The 22,549-nt window shown below is 39.6% G+C and overlaps 1 protein-coding gene across 1 annotated transcript in view; it reads right to left on the bottom strand.

Annotated features, from left to right (window-relative positions):
• Positions 1 to 22,549, bottom strand: part of LOC146469542 (dedicator of cytokinesis protein 1-like) — a 61,820-nt gene that overhangs the window by 18,156 nt on the left and 21,115 nt on the right. Inside the window, exons 22-45 of the mRNA XM_085123175.1 lie at positions 21,402 to 21,505; positions 20,071 to 20,236; positions 18,568 to 18,665; positions 18,391 to 18,474; positions 16,954 to 17,054; positions 15,998 to 16,082; positions 15,386 to 15,438; positions 14,059 to 14,173; positions 13,565 to 13,635; positions 12,501 to 12,613; positions 12,126 to 12,253; positions 11,421 to 11,516; positions 8,695 to 8,888; positions 7,579 to 7,654; positions 7,074 to 7,174; positions 5,833 to 5,891; positions 4,810 to 4,881; positions 4,008 to 4,084; positions 3,165 to 3,253; positions 2,440 to 2,538; positions 1,917 to 1,974; positions 1,771 to 1,811; positions 941 to 1,031; positions 510 to 608 (exon numbers count right to left, since the gene is read on the bottom strand). Of these exons, the coding sequence (XP_084979301.1) occupies positions 510 to 608; positions 941 to 1,031; positions 1,771 to 1,811; positions 1,917 to 1,974; positions 2,440 to 2,538; positions 3,165 to 3,253; positions 4,008 to 4,084; positions 4,810 to 4,881; positions 5,833 to 5,891; positions 7,074 to 7,174; positions 7,579 to 7,654; positions 8,695 to 8,888; positions 11,421 to 11,516; positions 12,126 to 12,253; positions 12,501 to 12,613; positions 13,565 to 13,635; positions 14,059 to 14,173; positions 15,386 to 15,438; positions 15,998 to 16,082; positions 16,954 to 17,054; positions 18,391 to 18,474; positions 18,568 to 18,665; positions 20,071 to 20,236; positions 21,402 to 21,505 (2,270 nt within the window). The remainder of the gene's footprint in view (positions 1 to 509; positions 609 to 940; positions 1,032 to 1,770; positions 1,812 to 1,916; positions 1,975 to 2,439; positions 2,539 to 3,164; positions 3,254 to 4,007; positions 4,085 to 4,809; positions 4,882 to 5,832; positions 5,892 to 7,073; positions 7,175 to 7,578; positions 7,655 to 8,694; positions 8,889 to 11,420; positions 11,517 to 12,125; positions 12,254 to 12,500; positions 12,614 to 13,564; positions 13,636 to 14,058; positions 14,174 to 15,385; positions 15,439 to 15,997; positions 16,083 to 16,953; positions 17,055 to 18,390; positions 18,475 to 18,567; positions 18,666 to 20,070; positions 20,237 to 21,401; positions 21,506 to 22,549) is intronic.

The raw sequence follows: 22,549 nt of genomic DNA, 5'->3' as shown, positions 1-22,549 counted from the left end.
TCAAGGTAAAATATTCTTTTGATTTGGGAGCTTAAGAACGAGGTAAGAAGGGCTAATTTGAATACGAACAAAAGAATATTAAACTAATAGCCATTTTGGAATAAGGTATATATTTTTACTGTAGGACATAATCACACTCAAAACTCTTGCGGCAAGCGAAATTCGAGATAAAGCCTTTCTTGGTGGTATCCCGATGCAAGGACCATTTTTGTTTTCTCATCGAATTTTGAGGGTCAATATATTCCCGGCAGCAAATTTCAGGAACTTATGGAATTCTTTGAAACTCTCTTCCAATAAATAAGCGCTTTTTTTCTTATCTTCAAATTTCGCGATTTGAAAGAACTCACGAAAAACACGAAAACTTGGCGTCATCAAACCTTTCCGTAGTGAAGCATTTTGCTTGGAAAATGGAGCAACTATAACTAATAAACGAGTCAGTTGTATGACAAATATTTTGGGGGTTAAATCGATGCGAAACAGGAACAAATGAATGTATGTTTTTTACTTACCTTTCCTTTATCTAAAAAGTCAATGGCGTCCAAGTACAACTTTTCCTTGAGTTGAAACTGTGTCTGATAGTCGGAGTCATTCACCAGCGAATCAGACCACTGTTAAGAGAAAAAAAAGCAACAACAATAAAGACAACAATAACAACAACTTAATTTAACTTCTCAAAGCTATCCATATGGTCTTGCTATGGCCACTTTCCCTTGGAGGAGGGGGTGAGGAGACATCAAAGCATATAGTATGCAGTCTGCTTCCACCGCAACACAGCGGTTTACTTAACTGCCAAAGACACGATTATTCGCCGGACTGACTTGCAGAAAATCCGAACCCCCTGCTCCCCCACCCCCAACCAAAAGAAAAAAAAAACAAAAACAAATGTGACAGCATGGATTGATCCTAATAAAAATTCAGACACAAGTTACTGTATAATTACCTCCAGTAGTTCAGCGTGTTTGAGAACGGTATAGCCGGCTTCCGTGTAGTTCTCGGAGGCAATGTGAAGGTCGCAGAGTCTTTCGATACATCTGGCAAAATAAAACATAAATGAATACTTCACAGATCTCACCGCAGAAACAAGTAACCTGGCGTGCATCGACCTTAACTGATTTCGAAACATTTAGCACACAAAGTCAAACACGGCCACTGCCGGGGAATGGGAACACGCATGACCGCTTCATAGACGACGAGAGTTCGTATTATTATATCATTTTAATTACAAGTATACGAAATTAAACATCATTGGGTACTGAGAAATTTTTGTTTAGATTGTATTTCAAACTCTTTCCTCATATAATATGGCTTTCTCCATCCACAGTTAGAAGTAGCTCTCCGCCTGTTTCTTCCAGAACTTGCGGAGCTTTGAAAGCCTCAACCAAATGTGACCGCCTACTACGTCAGCAATGTCGTCACGACAGTGTCCTGATGATATCCCTACACTTCTCTTTGTCTCTCGAGCTCGTCATTCAGTGCATCTCAATGACCATCTATCGTTAACGGACTAATTGTGCTCCGCTCTCTTCCATTTAATAGACGTAATCTCTATCATACTCTCCTCAGTTTCATCAATTTCATTTGGATAATAAATCGCTTAATTTTAGGTCATTTAATAAAAATTACAAAACAAATCAAGGAATCACCCGTAGGGAGAGCACGAAGGTAGCCTTTACTGACAATTTATCCGGGACTCTGACAAAACTGGTCGTTAAGAGGGTGGTCGCTTGTTTTACTATTAATAGCAACTGATAATATCAAACGTTTACAAACCTGATATACATATCTTCACGCTCGATCTTCTCGTAAAATTCCTGCAAAGGAAACCCAAGTTATTTTCTCGTAATTTATAGAATACATTCAATAAATTTTTCAATGTTCACACTTCAGCCGTGCTGGTAGCAAAAATCTTTCTTTACCAGTAAATTAACAAGACAGCTCATCTTCTGCTCCTTGTCGTCCTCCGCGGATACTCTCCTGCACCAAACAGAATAACAGGAAAGTGTTACCATCACATTTATTCCACTGCGCACATGCCACACGTTGACATTCAAATCCTAGCAGTATGCAGGATGTTTGTCCCATGAACCTAGTTTAATGGCCTTAGCTCCCTCGAGTCTCCTGTAGCTCAATGGTAGAGCATCCGAATTAGTAATCTGAAGGTCTTAGGTTCGACTCCTGATAGGAGCACTCGGATTTCCTTTTTCCGAGTACGCCTGTATCACTCACTGAATAATACATCTTTCTCAAGTTTTAAATTGTCTGAGAAAAAGAAGCAAATTCTTACTTTACTGCGGACAATCTGAAGGTAAAATATGTACGGCGTGCAACTGACCTACACATTTTACCCAAAACCCAACATACTTTCATCTCAGTGCTATTTTAAAATTTCCATATTTGCGTTACACATCCTCAGTTCTTATTGAAACAACTGTTTCTTACCTGTACTCCAGCAGTAATTGGAGTAAGTCTGTGACACGGTTGACGAACGCTATGCCTTCATCGCGATACAGGAGCTCTTTTTCAAACTTTTCTGTGAGACTGGAAGAAACCAAAGACGAAATCGATAAATTGAGGAAAACACGGTGCAAAATACAACCCAAACCAACAAAGTTAAGACGGTCGTTTGACAGTTTAAATGGAGGTCACGTGGTTCTTATCACGTGATCGCCATAGCTTTCTCAAACGCTAAATTTTGACACCATTATATGACGTCTGATCTCGGCTTTTCCTGTGTCATGTCGGCCTGTTTCCAAAATCGCAGATTTTACCACGTGCATATGTATAACAACCTGCCGTCTCTTTAGAAAGATGGATAATGGATAACATTTCAGTGTCAGACGAAGCAGGATACGATTATCGCTCATTTCCGCTATTAAATTTCTCGGGCGCTGCTATTATGGATTTTATCACGTCAAAATGGTTGCCCAAAGAAGCGTCTGCTTCTTGTCTACGCGACGTCATTATACTAAAATGGCGGCCTGAGGGAATTTTAAAATGGGGTTTGTTACTAGAATGGATACGTACCGGGTCTTAATTGCACAGTTAAACAATTGAAACCACGGCATAAAGAAAGTTACGGAAAAGAGGCCATTGACCGTAAAAATGACTCCAGTCGAAAAGTCACAACCTTGCAGCCATTAAAAGGACAAGGTTCAGTATCTTACATTTGTTTGAAGAGTTTCTTGTATTCCTTGTCACCTTTCTTGTCCACACTCACAAGTCTGTCGAGTTCGTTTACTATTTTGGTCTCGACCTAAGATAAATAAAAAGCGAAAAACCGGTGATAATAATTAAACATGTAACCATGAGCGAATCCACTGACCTAGCTCACTGCGAGTCTGCCATCAGCTTAGAGTGTACAGTTTACTTCTCAAATTGGTGAGCGTAAGGTCAAACTGGAAACTTTAAGATAGAAGTGAACCCAACCACCTTGCACAACATGATAAACACCTTACATTACCGCATTCCGGGAATAACAGCTCAACAGCTTTAACTTTTTATAATGGTCACCTTAAACAGGAAGTCTCGATACAAAAGATCCTGGTCTGGCCAGTTGCACTTCAATCGGTCACAATCAGTCACTTGCGGACAAACAATTCGCCAGTAATAAGCGGCCATGACTGAAGGTGCTTGCGCGATTTTCGGACTAGAACCACTTCAGAAGAATAGCGATAAACTTGTATCTTTAATTTGCAGTGACGACTCTGTGGTTTTAATACGATTTCGATAAGACATTTCACACGACTAAAAGACATGTCATTATGCATTTCACTCAACAAACGTGCGAAGTGAAGGAAGCGGAATCCCTGGAATGGAGCTTCTTGCTTAAGGAAATCATCTAGAAAGTAAGAATATTATCCGTGTTTAATTGTTAACCAAAACGAATGTGATACCCAGTCCGAATCCATAAGCAGATAGCTCTACTTTAATACATAACCAAATTCAATCGATACAATGACATGTTTTTCAATCGTTAATAAACTTTTAAAAATTATTATTTATCATACCATGGTTGTGAAGCCTTCTGAATTGAGTTCACACTGCACCATGTCAAAGAATATCGGCAAAGTTGCTTTGCGCAATTCTGTAAAACAAAGTGTGAACAACTACTGTGCTATCAGTTGTAAATTGGGTCACGACCACAGCAATTCTTTTTTCAAAACTGTTTCTGTTTTCTGTCTATACTATTAAATCCATATTCGCCTTCGAATACACTAATGCGTTTTTTGAAGTTCTGTCACTCCACAACTTTCATTGACTTAGTGGACACGAAAGGCAAAAATGCATCTAAGGGAACGCGCTAGTGTGTACAGTGCCTAATTTACAGCTCGTAGGCGGTTTAACTGAATGTTAAATCAGATAAAGTTATAAACAATAAAACTATTTTAAAATTTGTTTCAAGCATTGCGTTGAAGGCAGGAGTAATTTTGCGGAAACTGTACGCCAAAGAAAACGAACAAGTTATTGATGTCGATGTCTAGTTTACAGGTTGTGGGGATGTGTATGTACAGTTACATGTATATTGAAACAACACTTTACTTTAGTTTGCCTAACCGTTCGCTTAAGATAAACTAAAAAAGGTGTCTTGTGAAATGCACGGACAACTACAATGGCATATCTATAATTTGACCTTATAGAAAAGACCCTGTAGAAATCCCCAACTTCAGCATAAAAACGTACAATAACTGATAAAAACAAAGGTGGCACTCCCCGGCCTCCCAACAATGTTAGGAAGGAATTTTCTTGAGAGCACTGGACAATGAAGGTAGTTTCTTCTACAAAAAGACTGCTGCAGAAGGATTGCCTCACCTGTCTCAGGTACAAGGGTCATCTCCAAGAATGGACAAACAAGGCTGAGCATGAAGTGTCTCTGAAAGGAACCTGTTGGCAATAACACAGGTTTTATATAATCTTCGACTTCCACTACTTTCGTTCATCAAATGCGTGAAAACTATATGAAAAACAAACAAACACTGTACACACGTATAAAATCTTTAGTTTCAAAAGGTCTACATTTTGGTAACTTCAAATTTGTACACATCAAGTTTTTGTTGTTGTTTGTTTGGTTTTGCATGCCCTTTGGCAGTGCGGAACTTTGAGGGTGTCCTTCTCCCAGATTTCGCTTTTCCAAGGTTAGCGTTCATGCGTAAGTAGGAAAATGAACAGTCTAACTGAAAGAGCTTATTATGTGTTAAACTGTGCGATCTTATTTGATAGATGTGTAGTATTTGCTATACTTATTATGGTGAAGTATTAATTGGTTGCAGTTTACTGATTTCCCAAAGTACCTGGCAAGACTACTACACACAAATAACTAACTTAACGCTGAACAACCGCTTACATAATGCACCACCACACGTTGTTCATTTCTCTACGCACAACTTCAGAAGTTTTGCACTCTCTATATTTCGCTCTGTGTGTTATTCAATATGACGGGTCAACGAACTCAGCGATCGAGCTCGGCCAGTGTAGAGGAAAACGGAGAGAACAAAAATCAACATTTGCTCAGTTCCAATTTGGATTTCAAAGGCAATTCCCTTTATCAAGGGTTTCATTAAGGGCGGGGCACCAGGCAAATTGACTGTCTGTGAACATGACTTTGCCGAGCTGCTTTTAACATCTCATCTGTCTTTTCCCATAAACGAACATAATATGTGAGAACCTTTTGCTCACCTGTTCAAAATCTTAATGAAACCCCTGCTTTACTTGTTACTGATCATGATTTTGTCCAGATACTTTTTGTTTCTGGAGAGAACGTGTTTATCGTTTTCCTTTTTTCTTGTGACAAAACAAAACAAATATTTATATATATTTAACATTAATAATACTTACCAAGGCTCTGCCACATGCTGACAATCTCAAAGCCCATGACTATTCTCATGTCCCCATATCTGACAGAACGAACAAACAAAAGCAAAGAAATCAAAATATGGCAACTGCTAAGCAACATTAAACTAACTGTTCTACGCTTACAATTCCTATAAGAGTCTGCATAGCCAGTTATTAGTAAAAAAAACGAACACACCAGGGCCACTTTCCATTTGTCAAGACTGTCTGGCCAGACCGAGCAGCTTGAGTTTGTGAACGGAATGCGCCAGCTTGATTGCTGGTTCTACAAAACTATTCAAAATGGCACATTCTGCACCATTTTACGTAATACATCAAACACGTGACACGGTGTTTCATCACATATCAAACACCGAGAAGAGAGTTGAAAATACGACGCGTAGCGGAGTATTTTTCACGAGCTTCGAGGTTTTTGATATTGCGATGAAACACTGTGACGAGTGTTTGATATAACTTCTCAAACAAACGGATTTTGAAGGAGAAATTAAGGATGCAAAAACGAGTTTATTAACGAGTTTGAGAAAGGAATTTCTCAAGCTTATTACTAATTCATGAAGAGAAACAAAGGAAATCACTAACGCGTTAATTAGGTATAAGCGCATTAATGAGGGAAGGAAGCAGGGGAGGGGGGAGGGGAGTGTTGCCCTTCATATTATCAGTAGGTTAGGGGAGATTAAAGTTAATTCTTGCTTAGTGAGAGGGGAGGGGAGGTGCGACTTCATTTTGAGCCGTATTTTGCCCCTTTCCCCACCCTCACCCTCCAGGTAATTAATTGCACAGTCCGCTAATGATATGAGACGCTATATCAAACATTTAAAAGAAAGTTTCATTCGGTTTCCAAACACCTCGAAATGAGTTAAACAAAAACTCGGTTAGTCCTCCTTTTTTCAACCCAATTCTCGATGTTTGGAAATCAGATGGAACATTTTTCCTCTGTTTGATATACTAAAAAAAAAAAAAACAACAACAACAACAACAAAAGAAACTGGCATTTAATCAGTCCTTCCATGCAGTCAATTTCCTCACTGACTTGTCTGGCCGGTGATTCCGGGCAAATGGAAAACACCGTACGATTACGATCAAATCATCAAATCAAATCAAGCAAATCCCTTTTGTTTCATTGCTTACTTTTGGGTTACCAATTCTGCGTGCATCACGTTACACCTGGGTTGCATTCGCTTACTTCAGCGGATTATCTATTAAACATGCATGCTTCATGCAATTACCTGTCAATAATCTTGTTTTTCTTGACTTCTGTGAAGTTTTCCAGCTGCAGATGTGATTGAGTGAGAAAAGAAACTGACAGGTTGAAGTATTTGTCCCACAACTGGAAGAAAAACAAGTTCTCTAGGTTAACAATTAAGATTGCACTCGGCTTGACTAAATCTGGTTTCAGCAAAGTTACATAATACAGCGGTTTTCGGTTGAATGTCAAAAGTTGCTTTGAGCTTGCTATGATTTTGCTGTACCACGCTCTGTAATTGGTTAACAAAGCTTACAGTACGTCACGTTCTCAACCAATCAGAAGTAAAACAAAACCAAGCGTGACCTGCTCGCTTGCGTTTCCCCGCGCTTGGCGCCTGTTGCACATACAAGCTTTAAGATCTGGTTGGTTCATTGTCTTGTTTCCGTTTGTTGTGATTGGCTAGTGTCATCACTTTGATTTCGGTTCTACGACACTTGACTGAAAACCGCTACGATGTCTAGTATTTCAAAGCAAAACTTGCTCACGTGATCATCAAAGTTCTCTCCTGAAAAGTTCTCGACCAGAGCTTGGGAAAAATTTTGAATGGCCCTTAGAATCACGCTGAAAAAAAAGAACAAAATACAATGAGCAAAAATCACTCAGATTTTGTCTTGAAAATGGCAACGTGATATGAAATCGCGTCACATTTCATTGTGAGGTCTTTAGTGCGTCCTGATGTCGATACACTGTGTCTCGGGTTAAACGTCCATGACGGCCAAATAAAAAAAATTTGAATGATCAGGCTAAGGCCTCAAAAACATACTTCACACGCGTTGTCTTCCGAGAAAGCAAAAGAGAGACCTTTGTACTGTTTCTAACGTCATCTTGGGTGTGGGTAAACGAAATTATTTATTAAAATTGCAGTATCTGGGAAAGGTTTTGACCGAATATGAACCATAACCTCTAAATCTATCCATACTTTGTTTCCACAGCGAACATGGATTTGAAAGACAATTGTTCTGCGATTGTTTCTCGCGGGCTACGCAAGCCAGGAAATCGAAACAAGAAAACTACCTCGTATAATATAAATAACACACGACATGGGAAAATTGTCTAATATTCGATCAACTAATGATGCAGTAATTGATTGTTAGAATTAGAATTAAGTTTTGTAAGTTCGTCAATTTCAAGAGAGTTTACGGAAAGTTTCTACACTTCTAGAACCTTGGCGTCGTAAATTATTTAAAAGCAATTTTACAATAACTGTCCAAATTCCCGCGCGCTGATTGGCTCGTAGCTATTGTTTAAAAGAGTGCAGACAATAAAAGTGACGTCAGATGTAACGCGCGCGCTTTCTCAACGAAAAAAATAGCCAATTCCGCTCGTACTTTTTCCATGCTATTGTAAAAAAAAACAAACCGAAGGCAGTTTTCTACGGTCTATACTCTTATAGACCATAAAATGACGCCATAAAATGTCCAAAACTTGGCAGTGAAACCACTCGCCTGCGGCCCGTGGTTCCACTTGAGTTTTGAAAATTTTTTGACGTCATTTCATGGTCTATAAGAGTATAGACAATAGAAAACTGCCCTCGATTTGTTAAACATCTAGAAAAAAACCCTGCAATTTGTGTAATGACATCAAAAAGCTTGCTTTCTCACCTGTTTCCCAACACGATGATAACGATCCAGTCCTTTAAGAAAATTCCATTTTTCACTATCTCAGTAAACACTACAAACACGTTCATTAAGAAGTTCTTCAGTTCTTTGTTGCTGAAAAATTCCTTCAGATATCTTCGGTAATGCTCCTCTTTCATAATCCACAGCAGATTCGTCAACACCGCTAGAAAATGCCTCTAAAAGACAAAAATCACAAAAATAATAATAGTATTATTAAATGTCCATTAGGTTTTCTAAAAGGCCCTAAAAAAACGGGGCGACTTCCAGCGTTTGCAACGTCTTACATGTTTGGTCGAGAGGACAAAAGAACGAACAACAAAATGATGCTCCCAACCGTAAGAAAACAATGCAGCTGCAGGTTATCAGGGTTCAGTGAAAATAGAGCTTTTGGAAGATGCAGGTCTACTGTAAAAACAAAAACAACCAAAGAAACTAGCGCTTCACAGCCAAATACACTACTTTTACGCCAAGGCTTTAGCCAGCAAGGTGTGCAGGCATCATGTAAACGCCCACTTTTTAATCCTTTAAAAATTTTACAGGCAAATGCTTCCAGGATGCCCAGTTTTCAATTCCTGGTTCAAAGCATGCTTTTACGCGCAATCTACAAATAAATCCACCCAATCGTAGTTTTTACTAAGAAAATACAGTTAATGATAGATCAGTAGCGGTGCTTACCATTTACGCAAACCACCCGGATGGGAATTTTTGACCCCAGGTCATTTCCGAGTTACAATGAACCTCATTATGAAAGCGAGGCTAAGTGCAAACCTTTTCATATAAAAATTAGTTTTGTTTGCAAATGAATGAAAATTTATCTCCACAATAAAACTTTACACCTAGCCTCGCTTTCATAATGAGGCTCAAAGCAACTGGAAAATGGCCTATTTTCAGTCGGTGACACAGACATACTTGGAAAAAGGAAATTCGAGTTTTCCCAACAGGAGAACCTGTGGGGAGAACTCGCCGGATTTTCTTTTACCGATTAAAAAATAGGCAGTCTCAGACTGCATGTGTCAACTGCAGTGCTGGTATAGAAATGTGATATAAAAGAATTGAAGAAAAGGGAAATAAGACTGAAATGAAAACGAAGAGGGAGGAGTGGAAATAGGATAGAGATAAAAAAAAAAATGGTTGTAAAAATGTTGCACAGAATACTGGTGAGTGGAGATTAAGCTGGTATCGTTTACCACAAACATTTTGTATGAAGAGAACTGTAACTTTATTCTTACATAAACAATATATTATATAATCTTACAACGTGAACCACAACTTTGTACTGAAAGCAATGCAGCAAAGTTCTAAACATAACTGAGCACTGAAAGCAAAGTTCTAATCTGAAACGTAGGCATAAAATGCAACAGAAACTGTTAATTAATCTATACTGAACTTATGAATGGCAAGTATCATTCTTTAACCCTTTGACTCCTGTCGTGTTTCCATAGTTTTCGCATAAATTAACTTTTTCCTAGAGCGGTTTAACTTAAGGACGGTGCCTACTATTGTTACTGCGCATACGTTCTGCGCATCTCGAGATACTCGGGTTTCCTATGGGTGATGCCTACTAATACAGGAATATTTTTGCGCGGTTTAAAACTATACGGAGAAAGAAGAACTTACCAAATGCTTTTGGTATCTCAAAAAAAAATTGGGGGTAGCCATGCATTTTTCAGAGATAATTAAGCTTCAATTTAGGAAAAAATCCCATACATTGCTTTATATTTTGGCGTTTTTTAGAGATATTAATGTTTAATTATCTCTGAAAAATGCGTGGTTACCCCCAATTTCCTTTTTGGATTCCAATAGCCCTTGCTAAGATCTGCTTTTCCTGCATAGTCATAAACCGCACAAAAATACTTCGGTATTAGTAGGCACCGTCCTTAATAAAATGCGCAGTAGATAAACAAATGTCGTTGGCTTCCAAAATTAACTGCATATTAAACTAGAATGATTAAACAAATGTTTTCTGGTGTAAAATAATATGGTGACCTATTAATCATTTGCCGAAAAACACAGTTGAACGCAAAAATTGCCACAATTCACGGCATGTTGATGAAGACCTTTGGCATATCAAATTTCAACCCGCTTATGCAAATTGTCCTCGATTACGCATTTGCAGCATTTGTCGCTTCTCAAACGCATATATGAATTGACAACGCCACAAAAATCAACAAGAAGCTTTTCCAACAAAACGTTTTATTGAGATAAACAATGCATTTGCTATTAGAGGCAGAAAACTTTCAGTTTTTTTTGCGTGCGTGCAAACACGCATGTAAAATTTGAAGACACTCTGTGTTTGTTCAAAGCGATCTCTTGCAGTAAATTCGGGCACGTTTGCGATGAAAATTACAGAAGTTACAGAATTCTGGTTCAAACCATCACTTAAACTATTTGTAAAAACCAAATCAACATCGGAAAACATCATTTACCGTATTGTCGCCATTGTCCTGATCCGGAAAAACAATCGCTTAGATCTCGGTCAGTCGAGGATTAGCGTCGGCTTTCGATAGGATTCCATTTGGGATTCCTGTGGCATTTACACTCTTACACTCTTTCACTCTTTCACTCTTTCACTCTTTCACTCAACCCGATGACATAGTGTCTACGCTTCTCTAGAAGCCGTAGACACAAAAATTGATCGATGATTTGTTACCAGGCTAAAAGCATAACATCACATTTCTTTCACAAGATAGATAGTCATGTGCACTTACGGCCAGTTCACTTGTCCTGTCCACAGTCATTACTGTTTGAAACACGGGCTGTAATAGAGTTTTAGCAATGAGGTAGACATCCTCTTCAATTGGCCCCTGTTGAAAATGTTACAAATAAATCATTGCAAATAATTAAGTGGTATTTGATTTCTGTAGCCATAAAGCAGCTTTAAAATACGACCCTTTAACAGAATTCACAGATCACTTCCAAATTACCTAGAGGAATGCCAAATTAAATGTACAAACATGAGGAAACTGTGAAAAAATAGTTGTACCATAATTATGTCTATTTATGTCTATTAGTGCCCCAGCACACTAAATACACTCATACATTTTTAGAAGTTTCCTTTCCGCCAAAAACGTAGCAAACTATTTTGTCTACACTTGCAAGTATTTCTGAACTTTTTACCTGGCTAAAATAGCGCGTTTTTCCTTAAAAACGCACGCTCTTTCCCGAACGACCACAAACGACGTCAAAATCATCATTTCAACTTATCTGCACGCCAATACATCTTTACAAGCCTCCGTTTTCTCCTCTCCGCGTTAAAACATTTCCCAACTATAAAAGTACTTTTCTGTATTTTTTTTTTCATTCCAGTGTCGAAATCGGCAACAATTCATCAAGGAAGAATGCATCAATCGGTTTTTGGAGAAAATATTCCGGCCTAAGAACAGGTCTCATTTTTTCGGATGTCTTTGACTTACAGTAGTTCCTGTTTGCAAAGATGTTAGCATTGATCCCAGAATTTCCGCGCATGTTCTCATGTCTTGTTTCTGAACGAGTTGCTTTTGAAGAGAAGCCACCAGTGCTGGAATAAGTATTTTCCTTGATTCTGCAAAAAGAAGGTTGCCATCATGACAAGTCGACTAATTCAGAAGCAAAGGAAGTCTAAGAACTTTTTGAAACGCGAACGTAAGAACAAGGCTCAAACCATTGTTATCACTGTACTTGCATTTCTCAGCGTTTGTGTGGACTCTCGCGCTTGTATCAGGTTAATAAAGGGGAAACTTACGTTCACTTTCATTTGAAACAGTGGTCTTGCTGACAAAAATATAAAGCTATTTTGTGGAGTGATTTACCCTGGTGCACGAACAGTTGGCTCTTCACAGTGGCATCCACAAATTGTAGTTTACTACTGGCCAGAGGTTTCTGGTCCCCAGAGGCACTGAGAAGGAATTTCTTGGCAATCACACTACAAGAAACACAAACGACAAGTAATTATTGTAGGCCTAGTGCGGTGTTTAATTAACTGCAGAAAGTGATTTCTCGTTTGCGTTGGTTTTGCTTTACTAAGCTATATGATTGGTTCTCAAAGTTCGCGCCATTTTCTCAACCAATGGGAAGCCAAACCGAAACCACTTGTTTTCCCGCGCTTTGCGCCGCTTACATGTGATTGCTTCGAGTTCTGATTGGCTGATTGTGTTGTTTAAGTCTGTTGTGATTGGCCAGAGTAATTACTTTGGTTTTGGTTCTACGACACTCAACAGAAAACCGCTCTTGTCATGCTACAAAAATCATAGCAGTGCACAACAGGTAATGACAGTCCTTCTCCAACAAATCATCAAAAGAAATGAAGAATCAAACTCATTAACTTCCTTAAGGTTACCTCACTCAAAGACAAAGAGAAAGCATTTTTAAAGAGAGCAAACCATTTTTAACACGAACGTTATACCTGTTATACAATAACGCCATCACTAGCTCTATTAGTTGAATGTTTGCTTTCAAAACACTTCTCAGCCTTGACTACAACTGCTGTAACATCGGTTACGGTATTAGCAGAAGATTTTTTCCTTTTAAGGTTCGTTTTACAGTGTTCGTTTATTTCTGATACTAGTCCGTCACTTAACGTTAGCATTTTTCAGCTGGGTTGATCAAACCGTAAAATTTCGAAGTTGTACTCAATGTTACATCTTGTACATAGACCTTCATTGTCCGTCTGGTCCGGCGTTTATTGACTCAACGGCTGACTGCTTACGTTACAAATTTTATGTGGTGAAGGTGGTAACGGAGGCAAACTTGGTGATTTTGACTCTTTTTGTAGGTTATGAAACACAACAAACGTTTGGTCAAGCGTAATACAATTTTCAGAGTAAATACGCTTAGAAAAAACAACAACGACAGCAACAACAAAACAATGACTTACCTCATTTCTTCGACGGTAAAAACTTTCAAAGCCTCTTGATAAATTCCAGCAAAATTCTGCATTGCTAACGACTGTTGGGGACGAAAAGACAAGGAAAAAATGAGATGACACAGGATAATTCAGTGGGAAACATCCAAGATACTAGTGTGTACCGTCAAAAGATGAGAGATGGATAAAAAGGCTCGTTTCTAACGAAACTCATTGGTGCTGCGTCGGTGGGGAGTAAGAAACAAATGTTTGGTTTTATCGACTGAGTTGATAGCTAAATGATTTAAAATTAAAATTGGCCACCGTAAAGAGATTCGAGTGCTGCTGTTTCGAGCGTTAGCCTTTTGTCAGAGCGAAGCTACAACAGAGAGCCGGCAGCTATAACATTCTACAGTAGATGAGTGGAACGACAACAGAAACCAACTCCATGTGTTTATACTTGAGAAGTCTCCGTTTTAAAGAGATGTTTGTTAAGATTGCTTTGACTAACAAGTGTAACAATTTACCTGTACGGTAACATCTGGCAGACGTGCAGACATTAACCCATTAAGATCAGTGAACACAGAGTAGAGATCATTTCGAAATGCCTCCTGAGTTGCTTCTTCCCGTCCACGGTGCATACTAACAAAGAGAAAAAAAAACATTCAAGATTTAAGCTCTGAAAGAAATGTGATGTTGTTTCTCGGAAAAAGAAAATCCAAGCGCTTTTATCTGGAGTCGAACCTAAGACCTTCCGATTACTAGTTCAGATGCTCTACCACTGAGCTGCAGGAGACTCGTGGGAGCTAAGGCCATTACACTAGGTTGATGGGACAAACATTCTGCATATTGCAAGGATTTGAATGTCGATGTATTGTGTATGTGAAAGAAATGTGATGTTATGTTTTAAGATTGTTTATATGCATTGGAGTCCTGATATCAACCTATATTATTCACCTCAACAATCTCTGTACATTTCTTATCGTGCTTGTTGGACGATAGTCTTCTACTCAGCCGTTATTAGGGTCGTCACGCAACGCTTCTGCCACACGTTGCGTGACGACCCTAATGACGGCTGGGTAGGAGACTAGTTGAAGGAATGCTGTCTATCTTTCGTTATCACTTCTCCTATGCCTTTCAAGCAGTGATAGGAGACATGTCATGTAATTGATCACCATTGGAGCTAAAAGGGTAACTTATCAGAAACATTAGACAGTGGAATATTGTTCCTCGAATCTACTAACTGTATTTGCCCTCTCGAAACCCTAGCAGGCCTTTTTTCCCAAAACCCAAATGAAAGTTTAATCCCTCCAAAAATAAATACTTGTTACTGAGGTCCGTACTGTAAGTTATGGACCGACTTTTTTTCCCGTTGATTTATGGCCCAAGCGCAAAGCGCGCGGGCCATAAATCAACAGGAAAAAAACGGGGAGCTGTAACTGACGGAAAAAAAATGAAAGAAACATTGCTGTTTATAAAAGTGTGACACCGCGACCAAAATATTCGCGGGAAACTATACGGCTGAAAAAAAAAAGCCCAAGTATGATGGCCATCACACATTCCATAAATCAACGGGAAAAACGAGGGTCCGTAACTTACAGTACGGACCGAGAAAACGAGGTTAGTAAGATATTTATTTTATCTCTGAGGTTTATCGGGCGCGCGGGAAAGGAAACAAGCGGGCCGTACAGTGAAATACGGCCCGTAAAATTGACCAATCACACCGCGCGTACAAACTGATAATAAAAGGTAGTATTAAATGTCCCGTCAAACAAAGCTTTACAGTTATATCAGAACTGTTTTTTTTCCAAGTAAAAATTGTTATAATCTTGGTAATATACGTAAGTAAAATACCTGATCAGCATCATTCTTGATTGAATAATAAATTTAAAAAGATATTCTAAGGCCTGTGAAAACAACAACAAAGCAAGAACTCATCAATAACACAATGAATCATACAAGGATGTCCAAGTCTTGTAGACGTCATTGTTAGTAAGTCTTCCATTTCTTTAAAACCTCGTTTCCAGAAGCATGAGTTGTTACAGTAGAATAGCCCATTTTACAGTTGTGTGCTAAGTGACCTGGTCTTGGATTCTAAGAGAGGCTGGGGGTGACCTTGTTTTGATACAGATCTCACTGCTTTTCATATGTAGATCATGCCGTTCTTATGCTAACTAGTTTGCATTTACATATGAAAAGTAGTGAGGTCTGTATGAAAACAAGGTCACCCCCAGCCTCGCTTAGAATCCAAGACCAGGTCACTTAGCACACAACTGTAAAATGGCCTACTGTAACAGTTTTCGTCACAGAAAAGGTTTAAAAAATCTGCGAGGCGTAAAATGGGAATAAATGAGGCCGCTTATTAAGTGTTTATAATGGCGTTCTTGTTATTGTGCCGGTCCTAGTTTAAGTATGAAGGATTGTACTTTACAGAAAAAGTTGAACAGCTGATATATCAGTACTTACCGTCATCGTGTTTTTAAGCCTTTCCATCTTGTCATTTTCTCCAGGATTATAAGCCAGAGCCTGTCTTAAACAGCTTATTAACTTCCTAAAGCATAACAAACAAAGAAAAGGGGTTATTCAACTACATGAGGAAGATGATTCCGTTATATGTTCGCATTTGTTTAATTTTGACAATTAGCTTTGACAGGATGTGATAAATTTGAGAATACTGTATATTTAGATAGGTTTGGTTTGCATTTTACGGTGGTATAACTGACTTGATTTATTTTTCAAGTTATAATGCTTTATAGATTGACTTCTTAGAATCATTTTACGACTGATTGACTGACTGACTGACTGACTGACTGACTGACTGACTGACTGACTGACTGACTGACTGACTGACTGACTGACTGACTGACTGGAGTGGCTGGCTGACGGGCGACCTGGCTGGCTGGCTGACTGGCGGCCTGACTGGCTGGCTGACTGACTGACTGGTTGGCTGGCTGGCTGGCTGACTGACTGACTGACTGACTGACTGACTGGCTGGCTGGCTGGCTGACTGACTGACTGGTTGGCTGGCTGGCTGGCTGGCTGACTGACTGACTGACTGACTGACTAACTGACTGACTGACTGACTGACTGACTGACTGGCTGGCTGGCTGACTGACTGGCTGACTGACTGACTGACTGACTGACTGGCTGGCTGGCTGACTGACTGGAGTGGCTGGCTGACGGGCGGCCTGACTGGCTGGCTGACTGGCGGCCTGACTGGCTGGCTGACTGACTGACTGGTTGGCTGGCTGGCTGGCTGGCTGACTGACTGACTGACTAAGAGAATGACAGACTGATTTTCTGTCTGTCTGACTGTCTATCTGTCTAAGTAACAGAATGACTGCTCGATAGACTGGTTGGATGAATGATTGAACACAGTATCGCTAGTATAATCACAGACAGACACTATCATATCAACATACTTGTGTGCCATAGCTGCACTGAAATGCTTCTCAATGTAAGTCGTCAACACGCCTTGAAAGTGTTGATATTTTTCGGCAGAAAGGATGCAAATGATAAAAACCTGAAAATCAAAATTAAATTTCACAGGGTAAATAAACTACCGGTAATCGGTCACGAGAAACCGAACAATAACTGCTTACTCTTGAACAACAACTGTTCAATAATAACACGAAGCCATTACGCATTTGACTTACTAACTTAGAACAACGACCAACAAACCGCAGCCAAAATACATCGTGGACGGAAGTAAGTCGTTTGTGATTATGGTGGTAATTGCGGCAAAGTGAAAGTGAAGGGTACAAATGAATGTTCTGCCGCTAGCAATAAGGACACATGGCGGATTAGAGGATTAATTCTGCAGTGTATGTTGCAGTGCTCAGGTGAACCCATGAATTTCCCACTACGCGTTAGCCCGAGTAAGGACTGAACTGGCGGACAGCTCGAGGCAAAGAAGAAAAGTCTCGGACCTCGGCGGGAATCGAACCCACGACCACTGGATTTGAACATCGTTTCTCTACCGACAGAGCTACGAAGCCAGACGAGAGCAAAGTCGTGGGTGAATATGGTACAAACCAACGACCTCCGAATTTGATCACCGAACGTTACTCTACCGACTGAGCTACGAAGCCAGACGGGAGCAAAGTCGTGGGTGAATATGGTACAAACCGACGACTTCCGAATTTGATCACCGAACGTTACTCTACCGACTGAGCTACGAAGCCAGACGAGAGCAAAGTCGTGGGTGAATATGGTACAAACCGACGACCTCCGAATTTGATCACCGAACGTTACTCTACCGACTGAGCTACGAAGTCGGACGGGAGCAAGTCGTGGGTGAATATGGTACAAACCGACGACCTCCGAATTTGATCACCGAACGTTACTCTACCGACTAAGCTACGAAGCCAGATGGGAGCAAGTCGTGGGTGAATATGGTACAAACCGACGTCCTCCGAATTTGATCACCGAACGTTACTCTACCGACTGAGCTACGAAGCCAGACGAGAGCAAAGTCGTGGGTGAATATGGTACAAACCGACGACCTCCGAATTTGATCACCGAACGTTACTCTACCGACTGAGCTACGAAGTCGGACGGGAGCAAGTCGTGGGTGAATATGGTACAAACCGACGACTTCCGAATTTGATCACCGAACGTTACTCTACCGACTGAGCTACGAAGCCAGACGAGAGCAAAGTCGTGGGTGAATATGGTACAAACCGACGACCTCCGAATTTGATCACCGAACGTTACTCTACCGACTGAGATGGGAGCAAGTCGTGGTGATTATGGTGGTAATTGTTGCAGTGTTAATGTGAAGGGTACAAGACAACAGCGTCTTATTGCTCAAATACTGAAGCAAGGTCAGAAATGCAAAATGTATTCAGTCTACTTACCAATGCTCGGAACACGAAGGTACCATACGTCTCTGCGCCTTCACTCAAAATAGCAAACAAGGCATCAAAAATGTCTTGAAGAAACTGCCATTGAACATATAATAAGTAAGTTAAAGTTTCGGTTTACATAACACTCATAAGCTTCTCTGATGGTTCGTCCATAAACAGACAGTTTACCTTGACAATTTCTTCTCCATCGATTTTCAACAACGACGTTAACACTTCTGGTATTTGGCGCTTTTTTGCTTTCCATCTCAACAGGCCGACAAGGTCCACTACAAAAGAACAAAATTAAGGGAGAGTAAAGGACATTATAAGATTGACTTGCAACAATCTGTTTTTCCGACCCAGGCTGAATATTCTTGTTTTTCTGCCGATGTTAGGCTGAAAATATTCTCGTGAATATTCTAAGATTATAACCATCGAACTGTCATTAGCATCGAACATTTAGCTAGTGCAGGTTTTTATTGTTTTATTGGCTTGTTTTGCTGTTTAGAAGAAGGAAGAATTTTATACGGTTTAGTTAAAAACATATAATTGTATTGTATTTACAAATTTTCAACACACAAAATTATACTCTCTTCAAAATTGCGGCCTCAGGTTTAATCTTAAAATATTCTTAAAATTTCGCAAATTTCAGTCTTACAAAAGAAATTCTTTTAAAAGAGAAGAGTGTATGGCATATGGTAAGCATAAGTACAGAGGAAGACCACTTCTTCACTTTTTCTTTGTCCAAACGAAGCTAATTTCTTACCTGAAAACCGCCCGTTAATACGACCGCAAATTTACGGAGTTCCACTAATAATACATGAATTTCTACTAATAAATCCCACAAGTAACCACCCCGGAAGTAAGGAAAAATTTTAAAAAAATGACGGTGTATGGGGAAATCGCCAGAGTAATGACATAAAAACAACTGTAAATTTGTCAATTTCTGACGAATCCAGGGATGCATTTCTCAAAACCTCCCGAAAACAATTCGGGTCCGATTAACTAATTTACGTGCACAATGATCATTACCAGAAAATCTGCTTTTACTGTAATTTTGAGACCTAAAACGATGAGAAATTTAGGGGGAGGACAAACACATTGTGTTAGTTGGCATCGACTCAAAACTGCTATCAACGAATGATAGAAAACGGGATTTTTGAAAAAAGGACCTTTTTATGACATGGCCCGCCAAACAAGTTAAGGCTGGTTTCGCAGATCGCAATAAGGTCTGCGATCGTCTGCGATCATATGGAAACTACTTCTGCGATCGTTTGCGATCCTGCGATCGCGATCGCAGACGATCGCAGAAGATAGAACCATGTTTTTTCTAAAGGCTGGTTTCCATATGATCGCAGACGATCGCAACCTTATTGCAATCTGCGATCCGCGATCATATGGAAACCAGCCTTTACGGACAAAATAAAATAAATAAATAAATAAATAAATAAATAAATAAATAACACTAATTGGGTGCACTTTCCAGATCGAATTGGAATTCAAAAGTGTTGGTTTTTGAGGAGAGGGGAAAACCGGAGTACACGGAGAAAATCCTCTCGGAGCAAGGACGAGAACCAACAACAAACTTAAAAAGTAAAATTTGTTACGCGCTGCATGGTAAATCTTAAAAGTAACGACAACTACCCTGAGTAAGAAAGGGTAAAACTGAGCCATAAAGCAGGCAAGCCTCACCATTTTGGGTTAACTTTGTAGAACAAACTATCGTTTTGATGTAGAAGGTGTCCTTGGTGTTGCGCACCAGTCGATCTGAGCCAGCGTTAGTGTGGTTTACAAATTCAGACAGGCATGACGGCATGTGGAGATAGGTCATTGAGTCATAGAAACAATTGGCATCGTACTGTGAAAACCAAACAAAACAGGAAACAGTTACAGAGAGCTACAAAAATTTATAAGATGAAAGGCAACTGCAGTTATAGTAGAACCAGGTAAAGCAAAAGTGTCCGTATTATCCAGGTAACCATTTTAAGCAGCAGGCTCGCACAATAATTAGACGTCGGAGACACATGTTTTATCGATACAAAGACTAAAGCAACAGAATAACACTTAATAGAGACATTTAGCACCAGGCTTTTCGGCAAAAACCTCAGACGGCTAACGGCTAGAGATCACGTGACAAGGCTCTGATGTTACGTTTTCGGTTTTCAACGTGTGTTTTCAACGTGGAGAGGTAGGTTTTCACTTAAGTCATTTACCTCAGCGATTTGAGTCGTACTTTTCAATTTTTTGAAACGTAAAAATGTCAGATTTGTATGTAGCAAGTCTTTATGTTGATGTTTAGGTGTAAACTAACGCGAAAGAGTGAACATGGAGCTTTATGTTGCTGTATGAAAAACAGCACTACTGCTGTTCGCAAATTCAATATGGCGGCCACTTCGGTGTAACTAAAGCGGTAGAAGCCATAAACGTCAAACGCCAAACGCCTAACCTGAAACTGCCGTTTCCGGTTTGCCGTTAACGAAAAAACCCTGGTGCTTAATGTCTCCAATGTCTTAATTATAACTTACGTTCAAACTCAGAAACCTCGCGCTTATTCAAAACGTTTCGGACTAAAATTAACATTCTCTTAGTACTTCAAGCACGACTGATAAAGTAATCATTTAAAATAGTCTGTGGCTTTGCTCTGCATTGACATTAAGGAGCTTTTATAGCAACGACGACGACGACGACGGCAACGAGAACGTCAAAAAAGCAATAGGCTGAATAACCAAAACAACACATTTTGGTACATTTATTTGACGTCACTGCACGACTAGGACGTGAAACTTCCTGATGGGAAGTTTTATGGAGGACGTAAACACACAACGAGGAATTTTTCTTTCTCTTTATAAACTTGGGTCCGGTCTCCGAGAATTCAACTCCAGGAAATATCACCTACATTTGACATTGAAAGCGAGTTGGAATAATCGCGAAGACGTTTGAAAAAACGCGCGAATTCATTTTAATAGTGACGTTCTCGCTAAAGCTCCCTTTTGTCATAAGATTAAAACGCTACATAAACTGACCTTATAAACACACAGTTCATGACTTCCATCAGGGACGGTTGTACCGTCAGCTCGCATGAGACTCAAAAACGAAAACCCAAAGGTTTTGTCGGCTTTTTCCTTTTCTAAAACGAAATAGAGAAAGAGAAAAATACAAATTATTTGTCTTAGATGGTGCTACAATTTAAGAGGACCAAACATGTATGCCCCATTCACACCAAGGCTTAAACACGTCTAAAAGCTATTTAGTTAAACACAGTTTAAAATTGTTTCTTTCATAAAAAACTGCTTTGGGATTTTTGTCGACCACAGATTTAGCATTAATGAAAGCATAAGTTTACTTAAAGTTCACTTGAATCCTATGTCAAAGCCAATGGTTCAGCTTTCTGTTACCAATTTTCATTTTTTGAAACCTGGTTTAATTGAACATGTTTTGTTGGTGTGAATAGGGCTGTAGATGTCAGTGTTTTCTCGTAATACTGTAGTTTGAAAAACCAAACAGTATCAAAAGCGAACCTAAAACTAACGGTACACGGACCACTGAGATCCACAAAGCCCTCCAAAGCCTAAGCATTGCCTCTTTAATAGTCTATCATTATGCCAACAATTAACAATTGATTCATGCGTCAGCGTGCTTCATCGAGATATGAAGCACGCGGGAAGTTTGGAGAGCACGAAGGATGCGTAAGAGTTGCTCGAGGCGTAGCCGAGAGCAACTCTAGCTTCTTGAGTGCTCTGCAAACTTCCCAAGTGCTTCATATCTCGATGAATGCACAGCTGACGCATGAATCAATTGTTTTATAACATTTTCAACGCGGTAGCTTTTTAAACCCGTTGATCAGTCTAGGTTGGCCAGAGGTTTCCCAAGCATTCAGCCAATGTGCAAAATGGTAATAAACAACCCCATGTTCGGTAAAAATACACATCTTACAGGGTAAAAAAGGCAACACCCCTTTGGTCTACAGTAGTTAAAGTTTCTAATTATGGAATAAACTACACTGGTTGCCAATTAAAATTTTTCCAAAAAACAAACTTGAAAATTTGATCCTCGCGTTACATGGGAGAATTCTTTCCGCTTGCGAGGACATGTCGGTTTGTTTACGCAAGATTTACGCAGTTGTCACGTCTCAAGAATGAAAATAGAAAGGAAACAGACAACTGAAGCTTCC

Source organism: Pavona decussata, unplaced genomic scaffold (genome assembly GCF_977016875.1).
Source record: "Pavona decussata unplaced genomic scaffold, jaPavDecu1.1 SCAFFOLD_122, whole genome shotgun sequence".
NCBI classification, from domain to species: Eukaryota; Metazoa; Cnidaria; class Anthozoa; order Scleractinia; family Agariciidae; genus Pavona; species Pavona decussata.
This window is presented reverse-complemented; position numbering and strand designations above follow the sequence as displayed.